This window comes from Cyprinus carpio, chromosome B11 (assembly GCF_018340385.1).
Source record: "Cyprinus carpio isolate SPL01 chromosome B11, ASM1834038v1, whole genome shotgun sequence".
Classification (NCBI taxonomy): Eukaryota; Metazoa; Chordata; class Actinopteri; order Cypriniformes; family Cyprinidae; genus Cyprinus; species Cyprinus carpio.
Genome location: NC_056607.1, coordinates 19,141,542 through 19,169,444, shown reverse-complemented (window position 1 = coordinate 19,169,444; position 27,903 = coordinate 19,141,542). Strand labels below are relative to the sequence as shown.

General features: G+C 35.3%; 1 protein-coding gene and 1 long non-coding RNA gene across 2 annotated transcripts in view; one reads left to right on the top strand and one right to left on the bottom strand.

Annotated features, from left to right (window-relative positions):
- LOC122138930 overlaps nucleotides 1-27,903 on the bottom strand; it is a 76,182-nt gene that overhangs the window by 42,687 nt on the left and 5,592 nt on the right. The gene's annotated exons all lie outside the window — the stretch shown is intronic.
- Nucleotides 169-27,269, top strand: LOC109076147 (calcium-activated potassium channel subunit beta-2-like). The gene is made up of 7 exons (XM_042734424.1): nucleotides 169-282; nucleotides 19,121-19,237; nucleotide 19,457; nucleotides 20,634-20,806; nucleotides 24,008-24,203; nucleotides 25,105-25,385; nucleotides 25,471-27,269. The coding sequence occupies exons 1-7, from the start codon at nucleotides 269-271 to the stop codon at nucleotides 25,553-25,555; spliced, it is 867 nt and encodes a 288-aa protein (XP_042590358.1). The 5' UTR covers nucleotides 169-268; the 3' UTR covers nucleotides 25,556-27,269.

Genomic DNA, 27,903 nt, shown 5'->3' with positions numbered 1-27,903 from the left:
ATATGGGTGGAAGAACCCCAAAACACACCTCTCCAGACATCAAGGCCAATTGTAAGTATTTGATGAAGTCCCTGTGCAGACGTGTATGTTTGTTGTTGTAGACTATTGTTCAGAAGTGAAGTCTGTGGCTCCCAGAGCAGCTGCTCTCACTCTATCAGAACTGACGGAAGTGTTACATACTTCCTTCAATTCTTTCCTCCTGGGACCAACACAAAGTGCTCCGTCAGAGAACAACACTGCACAGCAAGAAAGATACATAAAAGGACCTATGAGAGAACAGGGGTAAGGTGATTTTCCCATTCAGTTTTTTTTTCCCTGTCTCTTTCACTCACTGTCTCTCAAATCCTGGGAAATTTACTTTTTGTACTTATTTTTAGTATTTGAGTTTTCACTTTTTTATCCGGTGATGATTTAGGGAGTGGTTTTTCGAATCCATTCGGAGGATATTGCAAGTTTTTTTTTATATTTAAGTTAATTTTTGCTAAATTGAGAAATTGGTGTTATGAGTCAAAGACATAAATACACAAAAGCTAGATTAAACAGATGAAGCTGTTTTAATCACTACAGCTCAGGGACGAGACCAGAAATGCTTAAGTGGGTGGGCCTACATAAAACAGGGTTGGCAATGTGTAGTATGAAAACTGCATGTCAAAACAGAAAGCACAGCATAAACGTTAAATACACAATAAATCTAAAGCACTGATTAACATTAACGTTAATTTCAACATTTACTAATACATTATTAAAATTAAAAGTTTTATCTGTTAACATTCTTACCTGAGCTAAAACAAATAATGAACAGTTGTATTTTTATTAACTAACATTAACAAAGATTAATAAATATTGTAACAAATATATTGTTCATTGTTAATGTTAATGCATTAACTTATGTTAACTAAAGGAAGTTTATTGTTAAGTATTGTCTGAGACAACTCTGCTTCGCAGATGATCTCGTACTCAAGTGTCTCTGTCAGTTCACTTCAAAGGAAAGTAAACATCGAGGACTGTAGAAATGGGAAGAACAGTATATAGCACATGTGTTTCTTTGCAGATCAAACAATGTACATATGCTAATATGATGCTTCAAACATGCTTGGCTCAGAAGTTCCCAATCTATAAATCCATCACCCGCAGGTGGTCTAGTTTTATTTGTAGATGGTCTGGATTCATTGATAAGCTTAGTTTCAAATGGGATATCCAGTGAAGAATTGACTAATTGATATTTGTTTCACTACTTTCAAATTCAACTCCACAAACACACACATTTTACTGTTATGAAAGTGGGTACAGCTTCACAATTATTTCAGCTCATGAGGCCACTTTCAAGGGTTTATGAGAGATGTGTGTGACAGTATGTGCAACTTAAGGTCTCTAACACTAGATGGCTCAAGTTTCACAAAAAGATGCCATGAAAAACAAATCAGCTTTGACTCTCAATTTTGGAAAATAAATACTACAAATATACGAACATTTATGTATTTTAATTCTCTCCTTTTTGTATCAATTTGTGCATTTTACTTTCTCAAATCACATGTCTAAAATCAGTTATAATTATAGCTTTATATAGTTATATTTTCACAAAAGGAATATAACAAAGCATTTTTTTTATTGTTAATATTTAAGATAACTTTTTAATCAACAGCAACCATAAATAGGATGAAGCAAAGAAAGTGAAACTGCAGATTTGAGATTGACAATTAAGTCAATTGTCAATTTAGTAGTCTGCAGTGTCACATGATCCTACAGAAATCATTCTAATATGCTGATTTAATGCTCAATAAACATTTCTTATCGTTTATTATTATTTTTTTGCGGAAACCGTGATACATTTTTGTCAGGATTCCTTGATGAACAGAAAGTTTAAAAGAACAATATTTATGTGAAACAGAAAAAAATGGTTACATTATACTGATTACTTTTGATAAATTTCATGCATTCTTATTGAATAAAAGTATTCATTCTTTCCAAAAAAAAATAAAAAAAATAAATAAACATCTTTCTGAAAACTCTTTGTAATGTACTATTGTAAATCCCTTGCATTCTTTAAGACATCTTGAAGTACCATATCAATACCCATAGTATTTGAGTATGGTAATCATTCAGTGCCATGGTACTATATAAAATCAAATACCATGGTATCACCGCAGTACCTTTTTTGCTAGGGATGTTAGAATCTACTGACAGACAGGGGCGCCCCCAAGGGGTGGCCAGGGGTGGCCGTATAAACTCTGGCCACCCTGTGGCCACCCCTAGGATGATTTGCAGTGGCTACTATTAATTTAAATCTATTTTAAATCTATTAATTTTAGATATATATAATTTATATATCATTTAATATAGTTACTATCACACGAAGAGTGACATTTTTCTCCAGAAGTCTGCATAATTACAAATGTGACATTGATTTCATACAACAGTTCAATAAACAAGAAGTTAATATCAAGAGTTTTACGTTTTAGACAACATATTCACTTTTTGCGATCTATTTCTAAAAACAAAAATCATTCCAAACACAGTCACTGTTTTGAGTCTCTGAGCAACATGATAGTGTTTTCGTTCCTGAATGAATCAACCGTTTAAAACGATTCTGTTCAATCGCAATGACTCACTTATTAACAGTTACTCGCTGCCACCTACTGGCTGTTTTAATTTCACATTTAAGGTACCATTTCATTTTTTAAACAATTTCAAACATCAGTTTTCAATGTTTTATGTTTAAAATATCAAAACATTATTTATTAATTTGTAACTCCAGGTTAAAGTATTCCATGTCCCTCAGAGCTCCATTAAACAGTGTGTAAAAACATCTAAATGGCACTTCAGATGCAGTTTCTGTTTTCTCTGCATTGCAAAGATCAATTTTGTTGATACTGATTGCATTTGCTTGGTAAGAGCCGAAATGCAAGTGTCTGACTTAAAAGATGGTGCACAAACCTATGGCATAAAGGTTAAAAAAAAAAGCACACTTAAGATATCAGCACAATAACACACACAGCAAAATATTGTCTAATTTTCGTTATCGATAAAATCCCAGATATATCATTTTTTTGTCAATATTGCAAACCCTTTATTTATTTATTTATTTTTTGATGTGCCACCCCAAGATTTACTGTGGCTTCATCTGGCCACCCCTATTAAAATTTTCTGGGGGCGCCACTGCTGACAGAAACTACTTCCTACTTCCTTGGTCATCAGTGTGTATGTTCACGTACAGACACTAGTCAACTCATTTTAAGCATGAGAGAGCAAGTGAGCCTATTGTGCGTGTCACTCTTGTTGCACCAGCAGCTATCTGAAACATTTTGAGCACACGGGCTTACACTCAGAGTTAGCACGTCTCTCTCACTAATAGTGCTCCTTGCAAACAGGCTTAACCAATAGAACATCTGCAGAAAAGTATAAACTGCCTCTGACAGACACAGTTGCCTGCTGGAAATGGGATTATCGGCCAGTTAATCCAAAAGGATAAAAAAAGACAGGTAGGCATGATTTACGTCTGTCAAATGTGTAAAGGGGTTTGATTCATGATATACTAATGCTTTCTATATGATAAGTTGTTAGTTAGACTTTTGACTTTCTTTAAATATCTATAAAATACATTTGCTTTAGTGGGTGACGGTTTGTGTGAGGGGAAATAATTGTGTGTGCCAGTTACAGAAAAGGGGGAAAAAGAGAGAAAAATAAAGCGCTTGAATAAATATCCACAGAAATTGAACTTCTAGCCTAGAGACACTGAGGCGTTATCCTTCATTTCCTGTTAAAGTCACGTCTTGTTTGTTGATCAAACTTTTTTCTTTGAGTCTTTGAAAACAGATGGGATTGCTTGACTATTACAGCAGACCCTTTAAGCAACAGGGCTGTATTTGGTTGCTTTTTCCCCTTAATCTAATAAAAGTACCATCAAGAAGTTCAAAGATACTAGTTTATCAAATGTTTCGTCGCTGTTACGTTGGTATATTTGTGTGTAGATGATCGTTCATTATCCAGCTGTAGCAGCAGGGCATGAGAATTCCTGCCCTGACCTCTTGACCTGTATTTGGTAAAGACCCACCATCTGACCTTCAGCAAGAGCACGCTGCCTCTCTGGTGCCGCTGTTTTAGCTACTATATCAGATCCCGAGCCAGCAGGCAGCAAAGCCACGTCCCATTAGCACCTTGCACACATGGGAGACAGGAGGCGCTCGCTCAGGGGTGTGTCACGGCTCCATCGTGGTTTCTAACTGGCTGTGAGTCAATGTAACTCTAAAGACAACAGATGCACCATGGGTTTAGATTTGAGTTTGGATGATGACTTTGCATATGACCCTGGGACTACTGAATGATACCAATACAGAGATTTCAGATGTAATTAATGATGGATAAACTGATGGATAGAATGTTAAAATAAAATAGAAAGTCATGCATTAAAATTCAATGATATTTTAAATTTATTCATAATAACTATTAATTGTTTTTGCTGGGGGAAATTATAATGTTGGCAGTGCAACTAAAAAACAACAGACAGACAGACAGACAGACAGAACAATAGACGCAGACAGATAGAGTGACAAATTGATCGATAGACAACAAAACGACAGACAGAACAACTGACAGACAACCAAATGACAAACAGACAGACTGATAGAACATCAGACAGCAAGAATGACCAATCAAGTGATAGAAAACAAAACAACAGACAGAATGATAAAACGATCAACAGACAGCAAAACAACAGACAGACGGAAAACCTATCAATAGACCACAAAATGACAGACAGATAGATTTAATGTCAGACAGGAAGACAGACAGACCAGACCAGACAGACAAAACAGACTGATAAAACAATCAACAGAACAAAACCACAGACAGATATACACACAGACAGAACAACAAATTATTGACAGACATTTACATTTAGTCATTTTGCAGACGCTTTTATCCAAAGCGACTTACAACTGGGGAATACATAAAGCGATTCTTCTTTAAGAGGCAAACAGACACAGGAAGTGCTCACAATACCAAGTTTCAGGCATTGTTCAAATAAGTACAGGCTAGAAAGGGAACAAAATAACAGACAGACACATAAATAGAATGTCATGCAGACAGACAGACCAGATAGACAAATGGACAAAGACAAATAGAATGACAAAACAATCATAGCAAAAAAAACGACAGACAGATATACACACAGACAGAATGACAAAATGATCAATAGACCACAAAACAGACAGAACGACAAAACTATCGATAGACAACAAAATGACAGACACAGAGATAGAATGCCAAATAGTCAATCGATAGAACGATAGTAGAACAAAAGACAGAAAGACAGATAGATAGAATGACAAAACAATCAACAGAAATTAAAACAACAGACAGATATTCAGACAGAATGACAAACAATCAATAAATAACAGCAGACAGACAGAAGGACAAAACTTTCGAATGACGACAAAATGATACACAGAAAGATAAAATATCCTCATTCCTTTGTGGCACATGATCTCATGACAGAAATACAGTGTGCTGCATCTTCAAGAGGTGCAAATCCCCAATATTATGACCTTACTGTCCTCATTGTAATAAAAAGTCATGCTGTGATCAGCTAAGTAAATTTAAATTAGCAGAGCCTTTTATTACAGCCAGTGCTTTGTCTGGATGGGCACAGGCAGCTTTGAAGCGCCAGCTGATGCCAAGCAGCTCTGCTCACAAAGCACAGCAGCTCATTCCCACACTTTGTCGCTTTTTGTGGTTTGGGGAATATTTGGCAATTCGTAAACATGTGAACTAGGTTAAACAAGTACAAATAACTCTCAACTTGTTGTCTTCTTTTCTACAGTCACAGCAAGGACAAGAAACTTTGACAAATGACATTGTTTGACCACGCAGCACAGGGCTTTCAACAACACAAGCTCAACTGATATTGTTTTGCTTGAAGCTGGCACTGTTATTGAGTTTTAAGCCGTGTAATTTTCCATACCCCAGTGCATTTGCGAGCTCAAACGGAGACCCATTGATCAACAGAACGCTATAATTATTTTGACCTTGGGCCAAAATGTTGGAACATAAAAAGCTAAGTGTGTACTCAGTCAGAAATTTCCACCTGACCCAGCCAGGACTTGTCAGTAGACGTCCTCTAAGTGTTGACACGCTACTCTTCGCAGATATATCGGGAAAAGCATGTATATAGCTAGATGATTTCAGATTTTGACAGCAGCAGAAAGCCCAGTGTGACACCTGACTTCCCAGAAATCTTCTGGGTTCTTATGAGACAGCAAGTGCACAGGCTCATTTATTCATCTTAGGTTACACGATCTGCGGGGGACAGGCGTTTCTGGGCCCCTAGAGAAACACACTACAAGCTGCACAAAGCAGATGAGCATTCTTCACAACCTACGTGCTTCTCGCCTGCCGTCATTTGTCCAGACATGAGAAGAATTTTTCAATAGCAGCACGCAGATGACTACAGGGTTACCTTCAACCGATGCGATGAAGTGACCTTTACTGGGGTTAAAATGGATTTGAATGAAGAGTGACTGCTAAGACAAACAGGACAGTTACATAACATGATTCAGTCCGGCTGGCTGATTTGAAACACAATGGCGTGGTGATGTTATAGAGTGTGTGACAATGATCCAGAAGAGGTTATTAGCCTCATGTGTGTTTGACTTGTCAGCTATAAGCTCATGGCTATGTTTACGCAAGGTTTTTACTCACTTAGCTGTTAGGCAGACATATTGAATTGTGTATTGTAAAGGAGTAATACTGGTAATGTTGCAAAAAGTGTATTATGTAAGTTTGCTAAACCACAATTTATCTAGCTATCCTATTCTTATAAAAGTGTTTTTGAATCAGAAGTTGAAATTGTTTTGGAAAATTCTTATATTAGAATTAGACATGTTGTTCAGGTAGTAACATTGTTTTGCCAGTGTCTACAGTAACCTCCCTAAACTGTACAATGAACATAAAAAATTGCAAGTTGCAAGTAGCTAATACTTATAATAGTACTTAATTAGTATGAACAAGGTATAGTGCACTCCAAAATTACAATTCTATCATAGTTTATTCACCCTCATGTTATTTTAAATCCGCTTGACCAATAAAAAGCATCATAAAAGTAATTTGATATGTTCTGTGAATAAATACTATTTAATTTACTTCTAGAATTTGCGATATATGGTGAATTTTTTTTTTTTTTGCAAAGTGATAGATCTAAAACAACAGCTCAGACATTCTATGAAATGTCTTTTTTATGTTCTTCAGAAGAAAGAAAGTCATTCAGGTTAGGAACAAAGTGAGGGTATGACAGAGTTTTAAATTTTGGGGAGAACTCTCTCTCTTTTTCTGTTTTACACTGTCATTTAATAGCTGATCTAAAGCATTGGTCTCGCTAAACCAGCTTTTACACAATAAAAACTCTCTAAAGTCCAAACAGGGCCAGAGGACAAACAGGGCATCCACTACAGCAGAGAAAAGTTAGGTCCACACAGTTTAAGGGGAAGTTGTGGCCTAGTGGTTAGAGAGTTTGACTCCTAACCCTAAGGTTGTGGGTTTGAGTCTTGGGCTGGCAATACCACAACTGAGGTGCCCTTGAGCAAGGCACCGAACCCCCAACTGCTCCCCGGGCGCCGCAGCATAAATGGCTGCCCACTGCTCCGGGTGTGTGTTCACGGTGTGTGTGTGCTCACTGCTCTGTGTGTGCACTTTGGATGGGTTAAATGCAGAGGACAAATTCTGAGTATGGGTCACTTCACTTCACTTAAACTTACTTTAACACAACTTTGGGATTTTTGCTGCTACATGTACAGAAGTTACACACAGTGGTGATGCAAGACTTTGAAAAGCTGCTGACGGTTAAATGTGATGATTCTATTTTAGATTTTAGGCTTGATTGTTCAGAAAAAAGCAACTAATGGAGGGAATATGTTTATTGACTGTAGGCGAACTGATTGCAGTAATCAGCATGTGTTCTGACGCGTATCAAACACATCAGACAATCAAATCTATGAAACCTGGTAACTTGGTAAGGTGCACTCATTCTTTTTATTAATCATCCATATTACTTTTTAGATAAATGGGAATTTTTTTTTTTTTTTTTTTTACATGGCATACACCACCTCAAAAATATAATCATGGCTGATTGCAAATAGCACATTTCTACAATGGTACTGTAAAATTTGGATATACAGACATTTGGGTTGTCAGTTAAACATATGAATTTAGTAATTATAAATAAAAATCTGCATTTGCATCAGCAAAAAATAGTGCATTTGAACTTTTTTTTTGGGGGGGGGGGTAATATTGAGCAAGAATGCATAAAATAATTTCAGTTCTTATGAACTTTATCAAATAATCCTGAAAAAAGAATATATATATATATATATATATTTATATATATATATATATATTCTTTCTTTTTTGTCTTATGCTCACCAAGGCTACATTTATGTGATCAAAAAAATACAATAGAAACATTATTTTGAATTGTTATAACTTTTATAACAGTCATACAGCTACAATAGCTGTTACAGTAACAATATAACAGTCATGCACTTAATATTTTTGTGGAAACAATGATACATTATTTAACATATTTTAATAATTATGTTATTTAAAATATTATATTTGATAAAATTGTGTGTGTGTGTGAGCATATATATATATATATATAAATTTAAAAATACATATACAAAAAAAAAGATTTAAAAAAAAATTAATAATTATTAAATTAACAAAACTAATAATCATTAGTGAACATAAAACACATCCTACTTGGAGAAAACAAAAATCTCTTTTCAAAACATAAAATCTTACCAAACCCAACTTTTGTACAGTAATTATTTATTATTAAACTGATTACTTAATCAGTATATCAATTCATTTAGTTACATTTTAAATCAATTGACTGTCCTAATAAAATGTTTGCTTACAGTATATGTTACAGCAAGCAACCACATCCGAGTGCACTGTAATCGAGTGCAAAACCGATATCCTATCAGTTCCTGGTTTTGCTCAATTTTAGCAGCATGACTTGTTTCCTGTGCTGGTGTCGTGGGCCCTGCTCTGTGATTTATCCCTGTTGTTTAGGTGTCATTACCCTGCGGCTGCGGCTGTCTCGCTGGGCCTGAGTGAGTGTGATTAACAGTCTGCTGACTGGATCTCTGACCAGCGGCAGAGCTGGAGCAAAACAGCAAGTTTTACATTCACCAATTGATGGCTGCTGTCGAGAGCACTCTGCTTTCTCACTCGAAACGGTATTGACAAACGGACGGGCTGCGCTCTCCCTAAGAGTGGCATGTCAATCTCTCACAGCCAGTCAGTCTGCTTTGTTAAATAATCTGCTGGTGTACGCTTGGCCTCGTGTTATGGCTGATGCTGAATGCGACGGTTGTCATACCTGCCGGGGAAGCCTTTGTGATTTCAGGTATTTCTAAACGCAGCGCAACAGACAAAAAGCTTGAAATACAGTCGAAGGATTTATAGTCTTGATGTGGAAAAAGGAAATTAGCTGCCCACTCTCTCAGTGCTGAGCAAATATTTGCAACCTGACCTGAAGCTGGAGTCTTTGGTAGGTGTAATCAGCTATGATGAATTTTATTTGCCAAGTGAGCAGGGACATCAGAACACAGTGTACAACATCAGGAAATATGGGTTTCTTCTTGATGTACCAATTCAGGGTGAGGCCCATTGATTCATCTATCAGCACATTTGAGGTGTGAGAGAATGAGAGATGAGAATGATGTGCATTTGAGAATAAGAAAGAAATTTCGTACAGTAGGAAGGAGCTTTGGTGCTTTTCAGAAAAATTACAATGCCTTTCCAAGAAATAACGAAGATTTAAAATCTGTTGCAATATCGAGCTGAATGGTTTAATAGACCCTCTGATCAATTTTCTAAGAGTGATTTGATTGTTCCCCAATCAATATACAGTTTTGAAGTTTGGGGTTGGTAATATCTTTTAAATGTTTTTGAAACATATCTCTTATGCTTACCAAGGCTACATTTATTTGATCACAAATACAGTAAAAACATTAATATTGTGAATTGTTATAACAATTGTGCCATTTAATATTTTTGTGGAAACCATGGATTTTATTTTTTTAAAATATTATATATTTTTTAATATACATTATAACAATTTTAAAAGATTTTCTATTCAAATATATCTTGCAATGTAATTTATTCCTGTGATGCAAAGCTGAATTTTTAGCAGCTTTTAGCCATGACGCCATTCTTGATTGTCACTTGATCCTTGATTTGTTGCTCAAGAAACATTTCGAATTAAAAAAATCTTTGACCCTACTGACCCTAAACTTTGAACTGCAGACTAGGTTAAAAATATACAGCCAAATAAATAATATAATACAATATAATATAATTTACAGTAAATATCATATATATATATATATATATATGTATATATATATATATATATATATATATATATATATATATATATATATATATATATATATATATATATAGAATTTTTCACATTTGACTGATATTTCATTTAAAAATATAAGATTTTTAACTTAACTTATATCAGCTTAGTAAAAGTCAATAATTAGGATTCAGTCATTTAAAATGCAGCTTTTTTTGTCACTGATGTTTATGCTTGGGTTGTGTCTGTATTACAATACTGATAAGCCTTACAAATGGCTGATATTAAAATTATTTGCAAAACTAAAATCAAAAGAAATTTAGACTTCACAACATTATAAATGTACATTTCCGATCAATAGAATCTCTAATGTAGACTGATAGTCAATCAGGAATCATATCGGCCAGCAATTTAGAGTGATATGTGTTGAACTCATAAAGCCATGTTGGTAAAATTACTTAAATATCTGTAAATATCTTTAAGGACCTCCTTAAATCCTTAATTCAAATAATTACACTTATCACCGTGTTCATCTAAATCCTGCTCTTCTTGAATCAGGATCCTAAAATAGCATCCAGCTGGTGTCACACTTGAAATACCACGTTCCTAAAGTGAGTAAGGCAGTTACTTGGATGTGTTTACTGGGGTAATAAATGTTATCATCTAGACACCATCTTTTCAACACACAGCTCTGCAAATGACCCGTTTGCCCTGTCGTGACACAATAACAATGACGCCAAGTGAAGACACACAGTTTCTATTTGTTCTTTCAACCTCAACCACACTTTTCAACCGAAATTTACAACCCAACCCAGTTCAGCAGCCCTTGCTCGTCAAACACAATCACCGGCACAGGATTCCAGACCCCCTCCTTCTTCCTACAAATACTTTTAAAGCTAATTGTGGCGGCGATGGCTGTAAATTTCACATTGTACAATGTGAAGCATGTGTCTGTATTGCTGTGGTGATGTCAGACTTCAGCTGCTGTGGAGCCTTGAAAGAGACGCTGACCTTCCAATACCAAAGTCTTCAGGATACACAAGGCCCCTCAGACCGACACCATCTGCTTCACGGGAGACGCTTCTTAACACAGGAGTATCCTCAGCTGCTCAGACTTCAAAGTTCAGCACTAATACGCCTTATACTAAAAAGTGCATTGATCTGTTGTTAGTTTCTTTTGTTCTTTTATTCATTTATATTAAGTTTTATAATTGAGATGTTATTATTGTTTTTATTCATATTTAATTCGTTTTATTTTCATATATTCTATTTTCATTTTTTAGTTTAAGGTGTTAGAAATGTTGTTGTGTTATTGTCTTTGTGTGTTTGTGTGCTTTTTGTCATTATTAGTATTATTTTAATATTTATATACTTTTAATTTATTTTTTATTTCAGTTTTACTTAAAAATGATGCCTCGGCAAGAAACATACATACCTGTTGTCAACATACATAATCCAAATGTCAATGGAGAAATATGGTACCATGAAAGCCTTACATTCAGTTGTATAGTTTGTGATTTGGCCATTTAATAACTAAGTGGCATATGCTTTGCTATAAAAATTGCACGCTGTATTTTCATACAGTAAATTTGGTAATTCCAATAAAAACGTTACTGAAAAATTATTTGTCAGCCATACTGATTTTTGTATTTTGCGATTTGTTGCGATTGAAAATAAATATTTTGTATATATATTTTTTTATTTTAATGTAATAAATTATTTTTTAAAAAAAGTTTATCATTTTTTTTATTTTATTTTTTTAAATCTTTGTTCCAGGTTTAATGAAGGAATGTACTGCAAATGTCAGAATTAAATAAATAAATAAGTAATTTACATTAGTAATTTAGACTATCATTCTTAAAAGTTGTTCTAAGCAGTGTATTATGTTGTCCTAACTTAAAGGTGCTGTATGTAGGATTGACACCGAGTGGTTGAACTAGGTATTGCAGACCAAATTCAAAATATTGGAGAGGGTTTTTTTCACCCGACCCCTCCTCCTCAGACTTGATGAACACGTAGGTTGCCAGATAGACGACAGAAACAGGAACGAGTGCACTTGACGATGAATGAAGTGAAATACGCTGTTTTCCGCCAACTGGCAACCCAGGGTGCCGAAATACAATTGGGTAAACTGGCAGTGGGCGGGTTTCACAAACCAAAACAAACACCGACATTCTGGCCCGGATCACACATTTTCAAAGGAGAATAACTGACTGTAGCATTGTTTTTCAGATAAACAAGTGTTAACTTAGCATGTTTCTTAAATATCTCCAAACATATTATGGTATTTTTATGCTTTAGTAGAGTCAAAATCTTTCATACAGCACCTTTAAATTTACCAGCCAACTGGCTGCTAATAGATGTATTTACTTGCTAAACCCATTTTAACTCTCATTTGGCATTGATGGGTGTTAATTTTGGATTCTTAATACAGCTATCAATAACACAGCAGAGACATCCAAATCATATCCACTGTCTCCAACACAATCAACGTGAACATCTAGAGCATCAATTTCTGGAAACTTTTATTGGACTCGAAGCTCTGGGATGTTATTTTCTCTGATGATCTATGATGAGTGTTGAATGTACAATTAAAACTACAACCACCGTGGCCATTATCCAATACAATGATGTGAAGTGTCATGCCAGATGATCCAATACTAATTTCAGAGAAAGGCACTCTCCAAATAAACCTAATTTACCCCTGAACAGTTTTATTGACCCCATATAAAACATCTTTATGTCCCTGGTAGTTCTTAATGTAAATGGTGAGGGAATTTCCTCAGGAGCAGTTTATATGTAGTAAATAATTCATTCAGCTTTATAAATAGACTTTGGATAGTCATGAAGTCTAGGTTTCTTATCGCAGCTTTTTGGATTCAGATCACATGTTTATGTCATAAATATATACAGTTTAAGGAATAACAATATGTTTTTTTTTTTTATTAATATTATGATTATTTAGTTGGCTTCATCAATCACTCTAGTTGCTATGTGTGAATTTCTCTCCTGTTCGTCTGCATACATGTGCACCTGCTGTGCAAAATAAGGCATATTTATATTCCATATGCATGTGTTTAGATAATGTTCGAATTCTGGCCAGCAGCACTGAAAGATTCTAAAATAAAAATCTCATTAGATTAATAGACCTGAAAATGCTCCATTAAAAGGTAATTATGTTTGCTTGATGAGAGCAGTAAATTAGCAGAAAAAGAAACCGTTGTCATGATCTGAAACAATAACCGAATAGCGAATACAGTTTTTAGCATGAAAAATGATTTATCCAACCCTGTAAATGGCCAGTGATTTACCAGCTTTTGCCATCTCTGGCTGACAATCCTTCTACCTAATTAAGTTTCTAATCATCAACAATGATAAAAACTCAATTAATTTACTAACTTTGTTTGATCCCCCGCAGAATGCACCTTGATGTTCCTAAGGTCAAGTCATTATTACAAAAATAAATTCCAAATCAGGTGATCAGTACCTCGACATAGAATTAATGTACAATTTGCTAAGTAACAAGAAGAACATTGCAATAAAATTACAGTAATAATGATAATATTGACAGCACTAGTTGCGTTCATATTAAACAAGAAAGAGTGAGTTGGCGGTGTGATACAAAATTAGCACGCTAATTTCAGCTTCTTGCATTGACGGATTGTTAAACAATGGCAAATATTCAAAAATACTTGACCTCTGAATGCCAAGTCTGAGTCAAGTATTCTAGAGCGGCATGTAGGAATACAGGTGATCCTGTCACATATTATTTCATACCTTGGTTTTCAGGTGAAAATACCCAATATTAGTTTGTGTTATTATTGTCATTCTGGTCCTATAGAGTTAAAAAACTGATTGCATATCTACAGTATCTACATGTGCTCGGTGACTGACACATTGTTTCAGTCAGCTCTGAACATTTCATTTAGCTCTTCTTTAACCTGTCCTTTGGAGTGTACCTCTGTTTTTGTCATTAGAGCAATAATTTCATGCAACATTAGGTGTGTAATTATGTGTTAAATAACAAGGGTGAACAGAGATCATATTGCTAATGAATGCGACATTGTTAATGAGACACAATGAACGCAAAAGCAGTTACATGCATTAAACTGGGACATCCTATACCCCGAGTCCACAAAGATCTTAAAAAGAGATTGAGAAATAAGTAATTGAAATGTGTTTTGAGTAAGGTGTGTAATGCGACTCAAACATGCGTTTTTCATTTAGATGTAAACATCGATGAAAACGCTTGCTATAAATCGAGGAAAGCAATTGAATGCAGTGGACTAAACTCTGGCTGTAGTTCTCAGGTGGTTTTGCACTGAGACACCTGGGCTTTATCCAGACAGTTGTGATGTGAAAGAGCAATAATTATTTATCATTTTCATGTGTCAGGCCTCCAGAAGGCAACATTAGCATATCATTTAGCTGAAGGGAGAGGAGCAGCCCACCCTGGAACAACACATTCCCATGTTGTCTACCATGCTAAATGGCTCGAAAAAGCATGACTAAAACAGAAGTTCAGAATATATCATTATCTCCTGACATTTCCAGCAGCTTAGCATTTTTCAGACAGCATTGAGGAAGCTACTGTACTTGGCAAACTGAAGTATTTAGCTACAACACACTACTAATGAAAACAATAATGTAACTTGTTATATATAATTTGGTTACATGTTACTATAAAGTTCCATTTGTTGACATTAGTTTGCTACATTAGTAAACATGAACTAACAATTTTGCTATAAAAAAAGACCTAAAATGTTGCAAAGGTACCTGAATCAGTGATTCATTTTCTAAACAAGTTGATTAATTAGCAAGCCAACTACTAAAAATAGTAATGCAATTAATGCAAGTAAAAATTAACTGAGATGAGTAAAAATAGCAGTCTAACCACTCCAGGCAGCAGAACACAGAATTGCCGTTATCATTTCATATTAATGTGTTGAAAATCATACCCTATTTATTGTATTGTTATATATCGTATTGACAACTCATAAATTAAATATTTACCATCTTATATTCTGCATAACTGGATGTTTTTAAATAAACACTAACAAAAACTATATACGTTTTTGGGCTGGATGATATGACGGTATATATAACATTGATATAATGATCAACCGGATTTAGACCAAGCTATTTTGTATTTACAAAATGCGTTCACTGGCAAATCTGCTTTATTTATTTCCCCAGCGTCAAAATTAGGCACATATAAATGTCAGAAAACACGATTCCTGGCTGTACATCGATATCCATGGACCACTGGATATTTGCTAAGATGTAAGGAACATTATATCGTGTCCAGCAACCTTTAGTTTAAACTGATTAGCGTTTGTTTTACTTGAGCAGCTTCCCTTTTAAATCCATTCATGCTGCAGCTCTTTTGCCACTCAGTTTGGCTGAGGGGGCGTGTTCCAGTGGAAAAGTGATGTCAATGCATACCCTCTATTGACCGTTTGAATGGAGTTTGATTGACAGGCGATCTGACCAATCAGAACGCAGATATTATCTTGCGTACCAAAAAATCTGTTCATGTCCGGCGCTGTATGCATGACATATCAGTGTGTGACTATATATTATGTTACAAAAAAAAATATCTAAAATGCAGCATAGGGACTTCAGGAAACAGTGAATCAATTTCTGAACAAACCGGAAGTAGCTATTGGAACTTTTAGAATTTGATAAAGACGGCTAAACTATTGTTGCACTACTGGGAGGGAAACTAAACAAAACAAAACAGTTTTTCATGATTTTATTCCCACCAAGCTAATGTGGAGTATCAACAATGGCTCATAAATCACCGCAGTGACAATATGGGTTTAGTAAATCCCATCATGCGCATCCACATTGGATGAACGTTCCAGCTGTTTTGGGTGAATGCCAGATGTCTGTGTTTTTTTGCGACAAAAAAGGCCCCTGTAAGGCGTTGCTCACCCAGCTAAGGTGACCAGAAGGACAAATACCAACAACTGTCCAGGCCATACCAAGCATTTTAAAGACAGCCATTCTATATTAAAAACACTGCATGTGGTTCTTGGTGCCATGTTGCCCTGGCATTTTTTGGCAGCTGTTTTATTGGGTGCAGTGGGGACAATGGGTTTCCTTGGGTCAGTGCCTCCTGTCTGCTTCTGCCTCTTATCTAATTCATCGCTCTGTGATCCGGCCCACTCAGCATAGGCAAGAGAGTCAACACGCACAAATATGATATGTGGCATATTCCCATCGTTGACGTTTACAGCTCTCCACTGCAGGGCAAAGATTTGCTCACTGTTGCTTTTCAGACCTTCATTTTAGATAAAATGTTGCTCTGCACCTTGGTGGGCAGGTCAGCCAGAGAGTGGAAATTACTCAGTAAGTCAAGCTAGTACATTGGTAATATGTATTTTGAAAGATTTTCTGAAGTACCTTGTAAATACATTGGTATAAGATTTAGTAATGTTAGTAATGGTTAGCATGATCATTACTAACAACACTAAATCATATACCAATGAATTAAGCTAGTACAAGTAGAAGAATGTTATAGTTTTAAGGGTGAAACAGCAACCAGGAAAAATCTGTTGTTGATGCAGGAATATATAATCCACTTTTGCACAAATGAGATATAGTTCGTCCAAAAGGATCGTCAAGAATCTAGACGAAGACTGTTACTGACTTATTAAAAATTTGAAAATAAAAATATTATATATTATCTGTAATATCTAAAAATAATAGTCGCTGATGATGTCTTAATGAACAAATAAGTCTGTACTTGTGACAAACACCTTGTGCACAGCTATGGCATATGACACAGTGCTGCCCACATGGCTTTGGGTCGTTATATTTCTCACAGATTTCTGCTTGTTCTAAATCAGATACAGATAAAGTAGCACAGTAAAGATTACATTCATATGAATGCAGTAGTGAGAGCGATTGCGTGCGTGAATTAATTCCACCTGGCAGCGTCTCTCTACTAGTAGTGAAGCTGTGGGATTTAGTTATTAAGAAATATATGCTTGAACTTTTCAGTTTCTAAGCCATTTTATTGAGAAATCACAGAACAGTGCTGACAATACATTTCCGCGCTGAATGATTCTGTATGCACACGATCAGCGCGTGATGTATGAGCTACTGTCTTTAGCCTAACGTCATGTTTGTGCACGTTACAGTGCAGCAGTGCATTAGATTAGAACAGCAATTAACTTACTTGTACAATAAGCTGTTTAAAACATGCATTCTCCCGTTCAATTTCGAGCATCCAGTAATCAGACATCTTGTGCAGTGCTTTCAGAGTATGCATTTATTTGTCATTTTAACTGTTTGGAAATGGATTGTAAATGTGGAAGTCCTTCAAAGATTTCTTATCCTGTTGCACGACTAGTCGACGTCAAGCTTAAAGCGACATGGCAGAGCATTGAAGTCGACTAATCAATATATTAGTCGGTATATATATATGAGGGGTTCATTTGCAAAAACAGATAACTGTTTTTTCATTGTGCATTCCAGTTAATCTCAATCAAACAGCAGTTGGGTTATTTTGATTAGGTAAAAAAAAAAAAAAAAATACAGCTAACTAACAAACACAAAAACATGATTAACATAATAATAAAAACTAACTTGAAAATTAAAAAAAAAAGTTATCTGTTTATGCAAATAAACTTTTCTTATACATATATACATACACTTTATTATTATTTTTTTCTTTCAAATGCTCAGCAAGGCTGTTTTTTTATCCAAAATACAGTAAAAACAATTGCAAAAATATTATTACAATTTTAAATAACCTTTTTCTATTTGAATATATAAAAAAAAAAAAATGTATTCCTGTGATGGTAAAGCTGAATTTTCACCAGCCATTACTCCGGTTAAAAAATTGGGGACAAATATATAGTCTATATATTATATATATATATATATATATATATATATATATATATATATATTATATATATATATATATAATATATATATATATATATAGTCTAGCACACTATCCCACTAAGTGCTTGATTATAATTTGAGTTTTTCACATGACACAAGCTCAGCTCATCACATCAGATTTACATTTAAACGCATGATAGACTCTGTGAAAAGAACATGCTGGATGATGAGTCTGGACTGGACAGCATCTGAGGGCAGGAGTGTGCAGTCAGTCATTCACAAGCGCGTTGCCCAAAACACCTGTGTCACCTTGATGCTACAGGACCCTCCATCAACACCAATCAGCAACAGGGTGCAGGGGAGGAGGAGGCTTTAAGCAGCACTCCCTCTCTCTTTCCTCTCTCACTCTCTCCGCCGGGGCTGGAGGAAGAGATCAATGCCGTGAATGGTCCTCCTCTCCTTGCTCACTACTCTAATTATTATTTTCCACCCTGCCACTCGCCAGCCCATAGTCAATACCAAACCAACAGGCAGGAAATGAAGGAGCAGATGCTTAGTTCAATGCCTGGAGTGAGTTTAATTTATCGAGAACTGGTTCCAGCCACATGAGACAGACTTTGTTCACTGCTGAGGATTATGGAAACTTTCTTTTTCTCTATTTGAAGACTGATGGATTCTCTTTTTGGACTTACTATGTTTGTCCACAATGATGAAGTCACTTGTTTGATATTCCGGTTGTAAAATTTCACCTTTTTTGAAGACTGTTAGTTTAAGGTGATATTAACAAAAAGAAAAAAGAAAAAAGAAAGACACATCTTTTCGCACTGGGAGCAGTTTGCAGACGAACCTGTGTGGAGGGAAGCACATGGTCGACTAAGTGTGTTTCTTTCTCGTCAGGTCATCCCAGCAGTCTTTTTTGAGTGCTTCACAGAGAGCCGCACACATTGGAATAGCTGGGAGAATGTTTCTGTGGGCTGGAAGCAAAGGGGCTCAAGGATCAGGAAGTGAGAGAAGGTAAAGTACAATGACTCTACTAACTAACTAACTAACTAACTAACTAACTAGCTGAACCACCTGTGACAGCATTATGCTAAACTATAATTTTCTAGGATCTCTGTAAGGAGGTTGCATGTTTGATTTCATGTTGATGTTAAGTACAGAGGGATAATATGATAATAAACATAATAGTAAAAAAATAGGGTTACACTTTATTTTAAGATGTCTTTGTTACAGTGTAATTATACATTTAAGTACTGAGTAATAACTACATTTTTTAATTAACTACATGTATTTGATATATGGGTAGGGTTAGGAATTGGCTTATGATTACTTGCATGTAATTATGCATAATTGTTATTGTTATTGTAATAGCAAGTGCATGTAACATGATGTGTAACAAGGACACCTTAAAATAAAGTGTTATCAAAAATTGTTATAAATTGAAAATATAATTCTAAAATATAAATATATAATAAAAATAAAAATACATTTTATTTATAAAAAAGTGACCACTAAATCATTTTGTTACAACTGTTAACCAACAATTGACTAATTTGTCTAAGTAATTTAAAAATAACACAACAAAAACTAAACTCATTTGTTTAAAAGTGAAACTTATACAGAATAAATGATATTCACTTTGAGATTTAACAGTGATATTAAATTATGTGTGCATTTAAAAATGAGATTTAAATAAATATTGAATGGCTCAAAAGTAAGGAAATTAACATGTATGAATGAAATGTATAAAAGTGACAATGCATTTACAAGTCTTTTTAATTTTATTTCAAAATGAAAACCAACATTTGCATCCCTAGAAAATATGCAGCTTCTTCTAAATAAAAATTACTCTCATCATTCTAGAACTGATTCATCACAGATTATTGAATGCACAGAAATTCACTCACTATTATTAACAGTTTTAAGTATAACTGCTGTTATACACTGATTTAGCAGTATCAGAAAAATCAAATTTTAATGATCAAACTAATCTTAGATTCTGACGTAAACTAATCACAGGAAGTGGGTTGTAAGTTTGTAATGCTTTTGACCACTGTACTCACAGTAATTACCAAAAGGTCACTGATAAAGATAGACAGGTTAGACAGCTTGCCTTCACACCCATGCATAATCTTCAAAAGCAATATGACCTGCTGTCAAAACATGATTAAAGAATCATGAGCTAAATATTTGGAAAGGAACTAACTATGCATATATACTAGGACAGTAGCAGCTATCTGTGTGTCATTGGAGTTCTGAACTAAACCTAATTCTTTCTTTTATTTTTATGTGATAAAAACTGGTGAAATGATACTTGAAGCAATTTCTTGTTATAGGTTTGGCACACACCATGCCTTCATTAACTTATATTCCCCTCCTTTTGTGTGTCTTGTGACTTAAGTCACTCAAGAGGACCTTTTATCAGAAGATTCGTGAGTATGACATTTTGGAGAAGAGGAGGACGGTCACAGCACTGAAGGCTGGAGAGGACAGAGCCATTCTCTTAGGCCTCAGCATGATCCTTTTCTCTGCCATGATGTACTTTGTGTTGGGCATCACAATGGTGCGCTCTTACTCAGACAGGTAAAGATGCCCAGAAACCTTCTCAAGAACAGAACTGCACAAAAATACACTGAAACCACAGAATTAAAGGGGCACATTCAGTAATTTCTCCCCCATTCAAATGCTGAATTGAATAATAAGACAAACACAAAGAGGAGAAAATACTGTAGCAGGCAGAGCAAACTCACTGTTTACGATGCACGGAATATTGGATATAATACAAAATTGTGGATGGGAGTTTATATGAGGGGAACTGACTGTCTTCAGAAAAGTTTAGATGGTATTTTTTTCCATCGTACCTTCATGTTTATGCATATTTATGTAGTGTTTAAAAGCGCAGTGCTGCTTTGTTTACAATAACCAATGAAACACTACAGAGAGTGTCAGAGAGCCACAATCAGTCCATCTGTTTTTGTTTCATGCAGATATACTTTATGTAGCATAATTTCGCAAAACTTAAGTCAGACCATTCTGTTTTTGTTTTAAATTTTGAAATGATACTAATCTAATTTACATCAAAAACTGCTCATGCTACATATAACATGTTTGTTTGGATTGTGATTAAAATGCAGTGGTTCTGCAACTGTTTCATGCATTCTGATTCATACAAAGGCACACTCAGAGAAAAACCACGGTAAACCATGAAACCGCCAGAATCGTAAATATATATATATATATATATATATATATATATATATATATATATATATTATATATATATCTATATATACATATATATATATATATTGAGTACCTTTAAGTAACCTCTAAATTGAAGAAACAAATGCATATGCTAATGTATTCATATTTAATTTTCACCACAGATGTTTGTCATTTCTGCTATAGATCCCTTTCACATTTCTAAGTTTAGAAAGCAGAAGTAAACTAAACTTCTGTAGAGCAAATATTAGTTTTGCATTATAATTCACTCAAACTGCAACATTTAAAAAAAAACAATAATAAAAAAGGAAAATAATTTCTGCATTTCAGATAGATAGATAGATGCACTACGGCAGCCAGACAAGATATCAAATTAACAGTTGCTCCCTGCAGTTACAAAAAAACTAACAACATTTATGTTAATTTCTGTGTAAATGCTTCAGCACAGCTGTGTGAAGATTTCATTCTGAACAGAGCTGCATTTTTCATATTGTTCTCCTCATTTGCTTATGAAATGCCCCTAAACATGATCACTCATGTAAAAAACGAATTATATTGTGCACAATGTACCAAACATTTGCCGATTTCATTCCTTTTTGACCGTAACACACAAATTAGCGAACATTACAACATAGGAGCCAAATAGAGTTCTGTAGAGCTCTTCCAAATACCATTGACCCACCACAGATTGCACACAGATAAGAGCTGGCATACACTGTAGTCAAAGGCAATTAAAGAGGCAGCTGAGCCTTTGGAATAGCCAAAGAACACAGGGTCTGTTATTCATAGAGTAGGAGACAAGAGGCCTGGCACAAAGACAAACACTAACATGTAATCGGCCGCCACAACAGAAGGCCAAATCACCGTTGTGTACCCTAGTGAATATGGAGGGTGGCCCTGATGTACAAATATTGTACTTAGTGTGTCAAGACGGCTAAAAATAAAATCAGCTTTGATTATATAATTTGTTGCAAGTTGCAACGGGTTGGCTATAATGGGCTGTTATGTCTAGAAGAATATTAGCAAAATATTTAAGACTTTAATTAGCTGTCAATTTTGTAGGCTTCTGTTTCTCAGCGGTTTTTGGTTTTTATCCATTATCTCAGCAAATGACCTGTTTATAACTAAGAAAAATTGGCATAAGCAATAAAATGCTTATAGAAACAATGACCAAAGATTAAATCTAGCTCTAGTGTTGAGGTGTAAATTTCTTTATGAGTATAAAGTTCAAGTGCACCTATAGTCAAAGGGAAAATATGTCTTTGGGTGGAAAGGGGCAAATTCAATGAGGATGCCAGCACCAAACTAGGATTTCCACACATAACTGAGTTTGGTGTCACTGCATTGCACGCATACAAACAACCTTAGGCAGGGTGGAAAATGAAGCCAAGGGCAGGCACTCATAATCTGTAAAATATTAAATTACAGTGACAGTAAAATACATATTAGATTAAAATTTACTTCTGTAAAAAAGACTTGATTTCATTCCTTAAGAACTGATTGAAATAGCGAAAAGTGGTCTTTATATGACATAGGCTAAAGGGGAGAGGTATAAATAGTCAGAGAAACTGACAATGTCAGTGGAAAAGGAAAGCTGTTTTAGATGTGGAGCAAGTTTCATAAAATATGATTATTATTACATTGTTTTTTGGAATGTGAATTAAAAAGTAAATATTGCCAACTCTGAGTTTATGCTCACTTTACCTCCAGTATGCCATTCAACAGCATGCCAGAAGAACTCGTTAGCAAGTAATTTGACTTCTCCATGGGTTAAGGTTCACATTAAGTCAGGTTTACTCAGTCCTGCTTCTCTAGATCTACCTCCCTGGAGGGTTTCATTTCAGTTTTAGTCAAACACACCTGAACCTAAACAGCCTGCTGCCTCATCACCCTGCAGCCCAAGACTGGTTGCCCACTGAAGTTAAGCAGGGTTGAGCTGGTCAGTACCTGTATGGGAGACCTCCTGGGAAAACTAGGTTGCTGTTGGAAGAGGTGTTAGTGAGGCCAGCAGGGGGGCTCACTCTGTGGTCTGTGTGGGTCCTAACGCCCCAGAATAGTAATGGGGACACTATACTGTCAAAAAAGCACCGTCCTTCAGATGAGACGATAAACCAGATCCTGATTCTCCCTGGTCATTAAAAATCCCATAGCACTTCTCATAAAGAGTAGGGGTGTAACAAATTGCCGCCACTGACCCTTGTCAATCATGGCCTCCCAATAATCCCCATCCACTTGATTGGCTCTATGACTCTCCCTCCTCTCCATCCTGTAGTTGGCGCCGTTGTCCTGTGGCTGCCATCGCATCATCCAGGTGGATGCTGCACACTGTTTTTGGTGTACAGCAATACACAATAAAGCACTATATAAATGCATCATTCATTCATTCATTCATTCTAATCAATATTAAGGCACTTGAAAATTTTAAACTGTAGGAAGCTCTCCAGCAGCATGTTAACCACCAGCCATCTCGCTTCATCTTGTATGATAAATGCATTTAATGCATAACGCCATTATAACTTATTTAACCTTTTTTCAACTTCTCTGCCCTTTTTTTTCACTCAGCGTTTGGACAGAGGAGTCAAACTGTACAGTGCTAAATTCTAGCATAGTTGCTGAGATTAACTGCAGCTACAGTTGCGGCTCTGAGTGCAGGAAGAGCTCCAGGTTTCCCTGCCTTCAAGTATACGTCAGTCTGAACTTCACCGGCAAGGTTCTGCGGCTGTCATACAATGAGGAGGCCCATGAGGCCCACCCTGAGGTACACCACACCTTACCATATGCATTAACTATAGGGATACAGTATATCACATTACCAATACATAGTGATGCATGGGCAGTTCTTCTGTGATACCATGCACACTTGTTATTTTAAAGCTTCCGATTATAATTAACCAATCAGGTTGCTTCTGTTAAATGTAGTAAAAGTAGATTTTAACCTAAAACAAACCAGATTATTTAGATATATTACCACTTTAATCACCCTTTTGGGTTGTTCAACAAAACACTGTGTACAAAGCACTAACTAAACTGAATAAATAAAGTTCAATAATGAAAAAATATATATATTTCCTTCATTGTCACCCAAAATCTTCCAAAAATATCCATTTTATAAAAACAAACTAATGAATTTTAATTAATTAGAATTTATGTATATTACATGTTTAATGTATTTTTGAATAATATATTTACTGTCAAAAAATATTAAGTAAATATTAAGTAAATAAAAATCCACATATTTGAAGGTACTGCAGAAAAGTAGTACTTCTATTTGAGAGATTACAATTAAATTGTCAAAAACAAAAAAGATGATATGAGCAAGCATATATCAATTTCATCAGGGTTCAGAAGTGCTCGTGATCTTTATGAGCAAACATTTACAGCAGCAAAAAAAAAAAAAAAAAAAAAAAAAAAAAAATGTAAAAAGTGCTTTAGGACATCAATCCTGGCTTGTCTCTTTGCTTATATATGGACAAACTAGTGACACTTACTTACCACCTGTTAATGTATTTTTAATTAATATAATTATCTAAAATGACCAATTCACAATCTGTCCCTAAGATGACATCACAGTATGTTTCTGAACATGATAAATGACCACGATGCAGTGCAGTACACAAACTGAACTGAATTCCTTTCAAGTAAATGCACCTTCCCTGCAGTGTTTTTACATCCCAAAGTGCCGCAAGGATCACACGCTGATGCACAGCATTGTGATGAACATCTCAGAGCGACTGAAGACGCACCAGCAAGTTCTGTGCTACTACGACCCCTCGGAACAGCAGGACAGCGTCCTCCTGACACGTCTCTACGGCCGCGGGGCCATCATTAGCTCACTCCTCTGGCCTACGTGCACGCTGGTGGGGGGCACACTCATCATCGCCATGGTGAAGCTCACTCAGTACCTGTCTTTCCTTTGCGAGCAGATCAGCCGAATTAAAAGGTGAGACTGACGGTGTCCAGACAGATACCTCAGACCAGAGGGACAGATGCTTTTGAGCGAGATCTAATCACTGTGTTCCTTGCAGGATGGGGCTCTATTCCTTAACAGGAGCTTCTCAAACCAGGGTCTGCACTCGGAAGTTTAATGGCAGCATCCAGGATGGGGTTTGAATGGAAGTTTTCTCTACTCCGTATATAGCGACAAAGTGTTTCCGCTCTTATATGGTCTTCCTCTGACACTCCATCAGCCTTGTTAATCTGCCGGGTTGTGTTGACAAGGCTGAAGTAATGTTGTGAAGGAGAACTTCCTGTACCATTGACTCAATAGAGCTTCTAGTGGTCATAGTTGGAACTTTTTACAATAAGACTGGGTCAAGTCCAATCCTGAAACTCACGAGTCAAAATATGTGGACATGTTGTGGGGTGTCAGTTACACTTTCTGACCAGCAGATCGGAGACTCCATTCCAAGAAGTTGCCACTGTGTAGCGATATGTCTTGACCAGCTGACCCTTATGTAATAACTGAAATTAAAATTATTATGTATATGCTACAGCCATCAGTGGTGACTGCTGTCATTCATGGCTCTATGACAAACACCTGTGGACCTCTTCAAAGCCAAAGGTCATATGTTGATTGTGACTATTCTGTATTTCTTAAAGGGATAGTTCACCCAAAAAAGAAAATCCTGTCAATTTATTCACCCTCATGTCAAACCTGTATGATTTAATTTCTTCTATGGAAGAAAAAAATATTTTCCTAACATTTTACAATATGGTTTCATTTGTTGACATTGGTCTACATGAACTAATCTAAAAATTTCTACAGCTTTTACAAGTATATTTTTCAATCAAAAGTTGTATCTGTTAACATTAAATAAAGGGATAGTTCATCCAAAAATGAAAATCATGGGATAATGCACTACGAACAAACATAAGCAATGGACAACTGTATTTATTTATATCAACTAATATTAAAAAAAGTTATATTTCTCATTTTTAACGTTAACTAATGTTAACAAATGAGACCTTAATGTAAAGTGATATTTTAAAGAACATCAGGGTTTAAACAACATCTGACCCCATTGACTTTTATTGTTCAGAGACATTTTTCAAAATATCTTTGTTTGTGTTCCACAAGAAAAGAAAAAAGAAAAAGAAAAATCATGCAGGTTTGGAACAACATGAGGGTAAGAATGACAAAATTTTCAAAAAAAAAAATTTCTCCAGATGAAATCCAGTCTAGTCCTAGTAGTGCATCATTGTAGCAGACCCAAAAGCTGTGTAACGAAATCTAGTGTGTTTTCTAGCTACTTAGTAAGGTATCATATACACAAAGTCAAGTCTGTTCTAAAATGTAAGTGGCAACAGTAATGCCAAATTCTAATGGGCTGTTTGCAAAGAAAATCTTCTAAATCAGCTAGACACAACAGAATAGAACAGAATGCAGTGGCCTCAACATCTGCAATGTACATGGTGTGAGGTACTGAAAAAACATCCTCAGTATCTTACATCTACATAGACAAATCATTAACAAACCAGAGCAAAGGAATAAAAGAATGTGTCCTGTGTGAACGGCATCAAAGGCATTTCAGGAACACTGCTATTTAATCATGTATATACTGTAATATCAGTTAAGTTCTGCATTCTGTATTTGTGTTTTATTTTTTTTTTCCACTAGAGTGATTTCTTCTTTGTTGATTACTGTATTAACCAGGAATCTTGTATTGTCAGTTGTTGATATATGGATGTGATTTCTCACTCGCAAAACAAACCCTGCAGGTGGATTGAATGATTCGTAAGGTTTTGCATAGAGAGAAACAACAGTGCCTCATTTTTTTTAGACAACATTTACAGTGACTGAATAAATTCAGTAGCAGTCCTCCAACATATGTATCATCTGACATTATTCTTTGAATAGGGGATACTGGGGCTAGTTGCCACAAAGGCTACATTCAATTACACAAATAGCTGTATTCTGTAGCAGTGATTTTGTATTTGGTTTCAAAAACCCACCAAAAACAGGTTCTAATATACAAACTATCATACAAACTAATATACACTTGTTGTTGGATAAACAAGTGAACGATAAAAACTATACATTTAGGCAAGATATAATAGATTGAACAAAAATGTCTGATTGGGGGAAGTATTATACAAGTGTTATAAAGTTATAAACAGCATATTTATAGGGAGAGAGGTTTTTTTTTTATTTTTTTTATCAAAACAGCAGTTTAAATTTTTCTTTTTATAATATTTTTCTGAAAGGCCTATAAGATGGAGAAAAAAGAAACTTGTTTCTTATTAAATGCACTGACATTTTGTGACACCATGCCCCAATACAAGCATGTTAATGAATTGAATAGATTTTGTAGCCAAAATTTTCAGTATTTAAATAAATATTTACTGGAGTAAATGGAAGCTCGTTTCTGCCACTGAATAAAAAATATAAAAGGTAATTGTTAAGTAAATAACTCACATCTCAGACTTTTTTTTCTTGCAATCGCGAGTTTACATCTCAC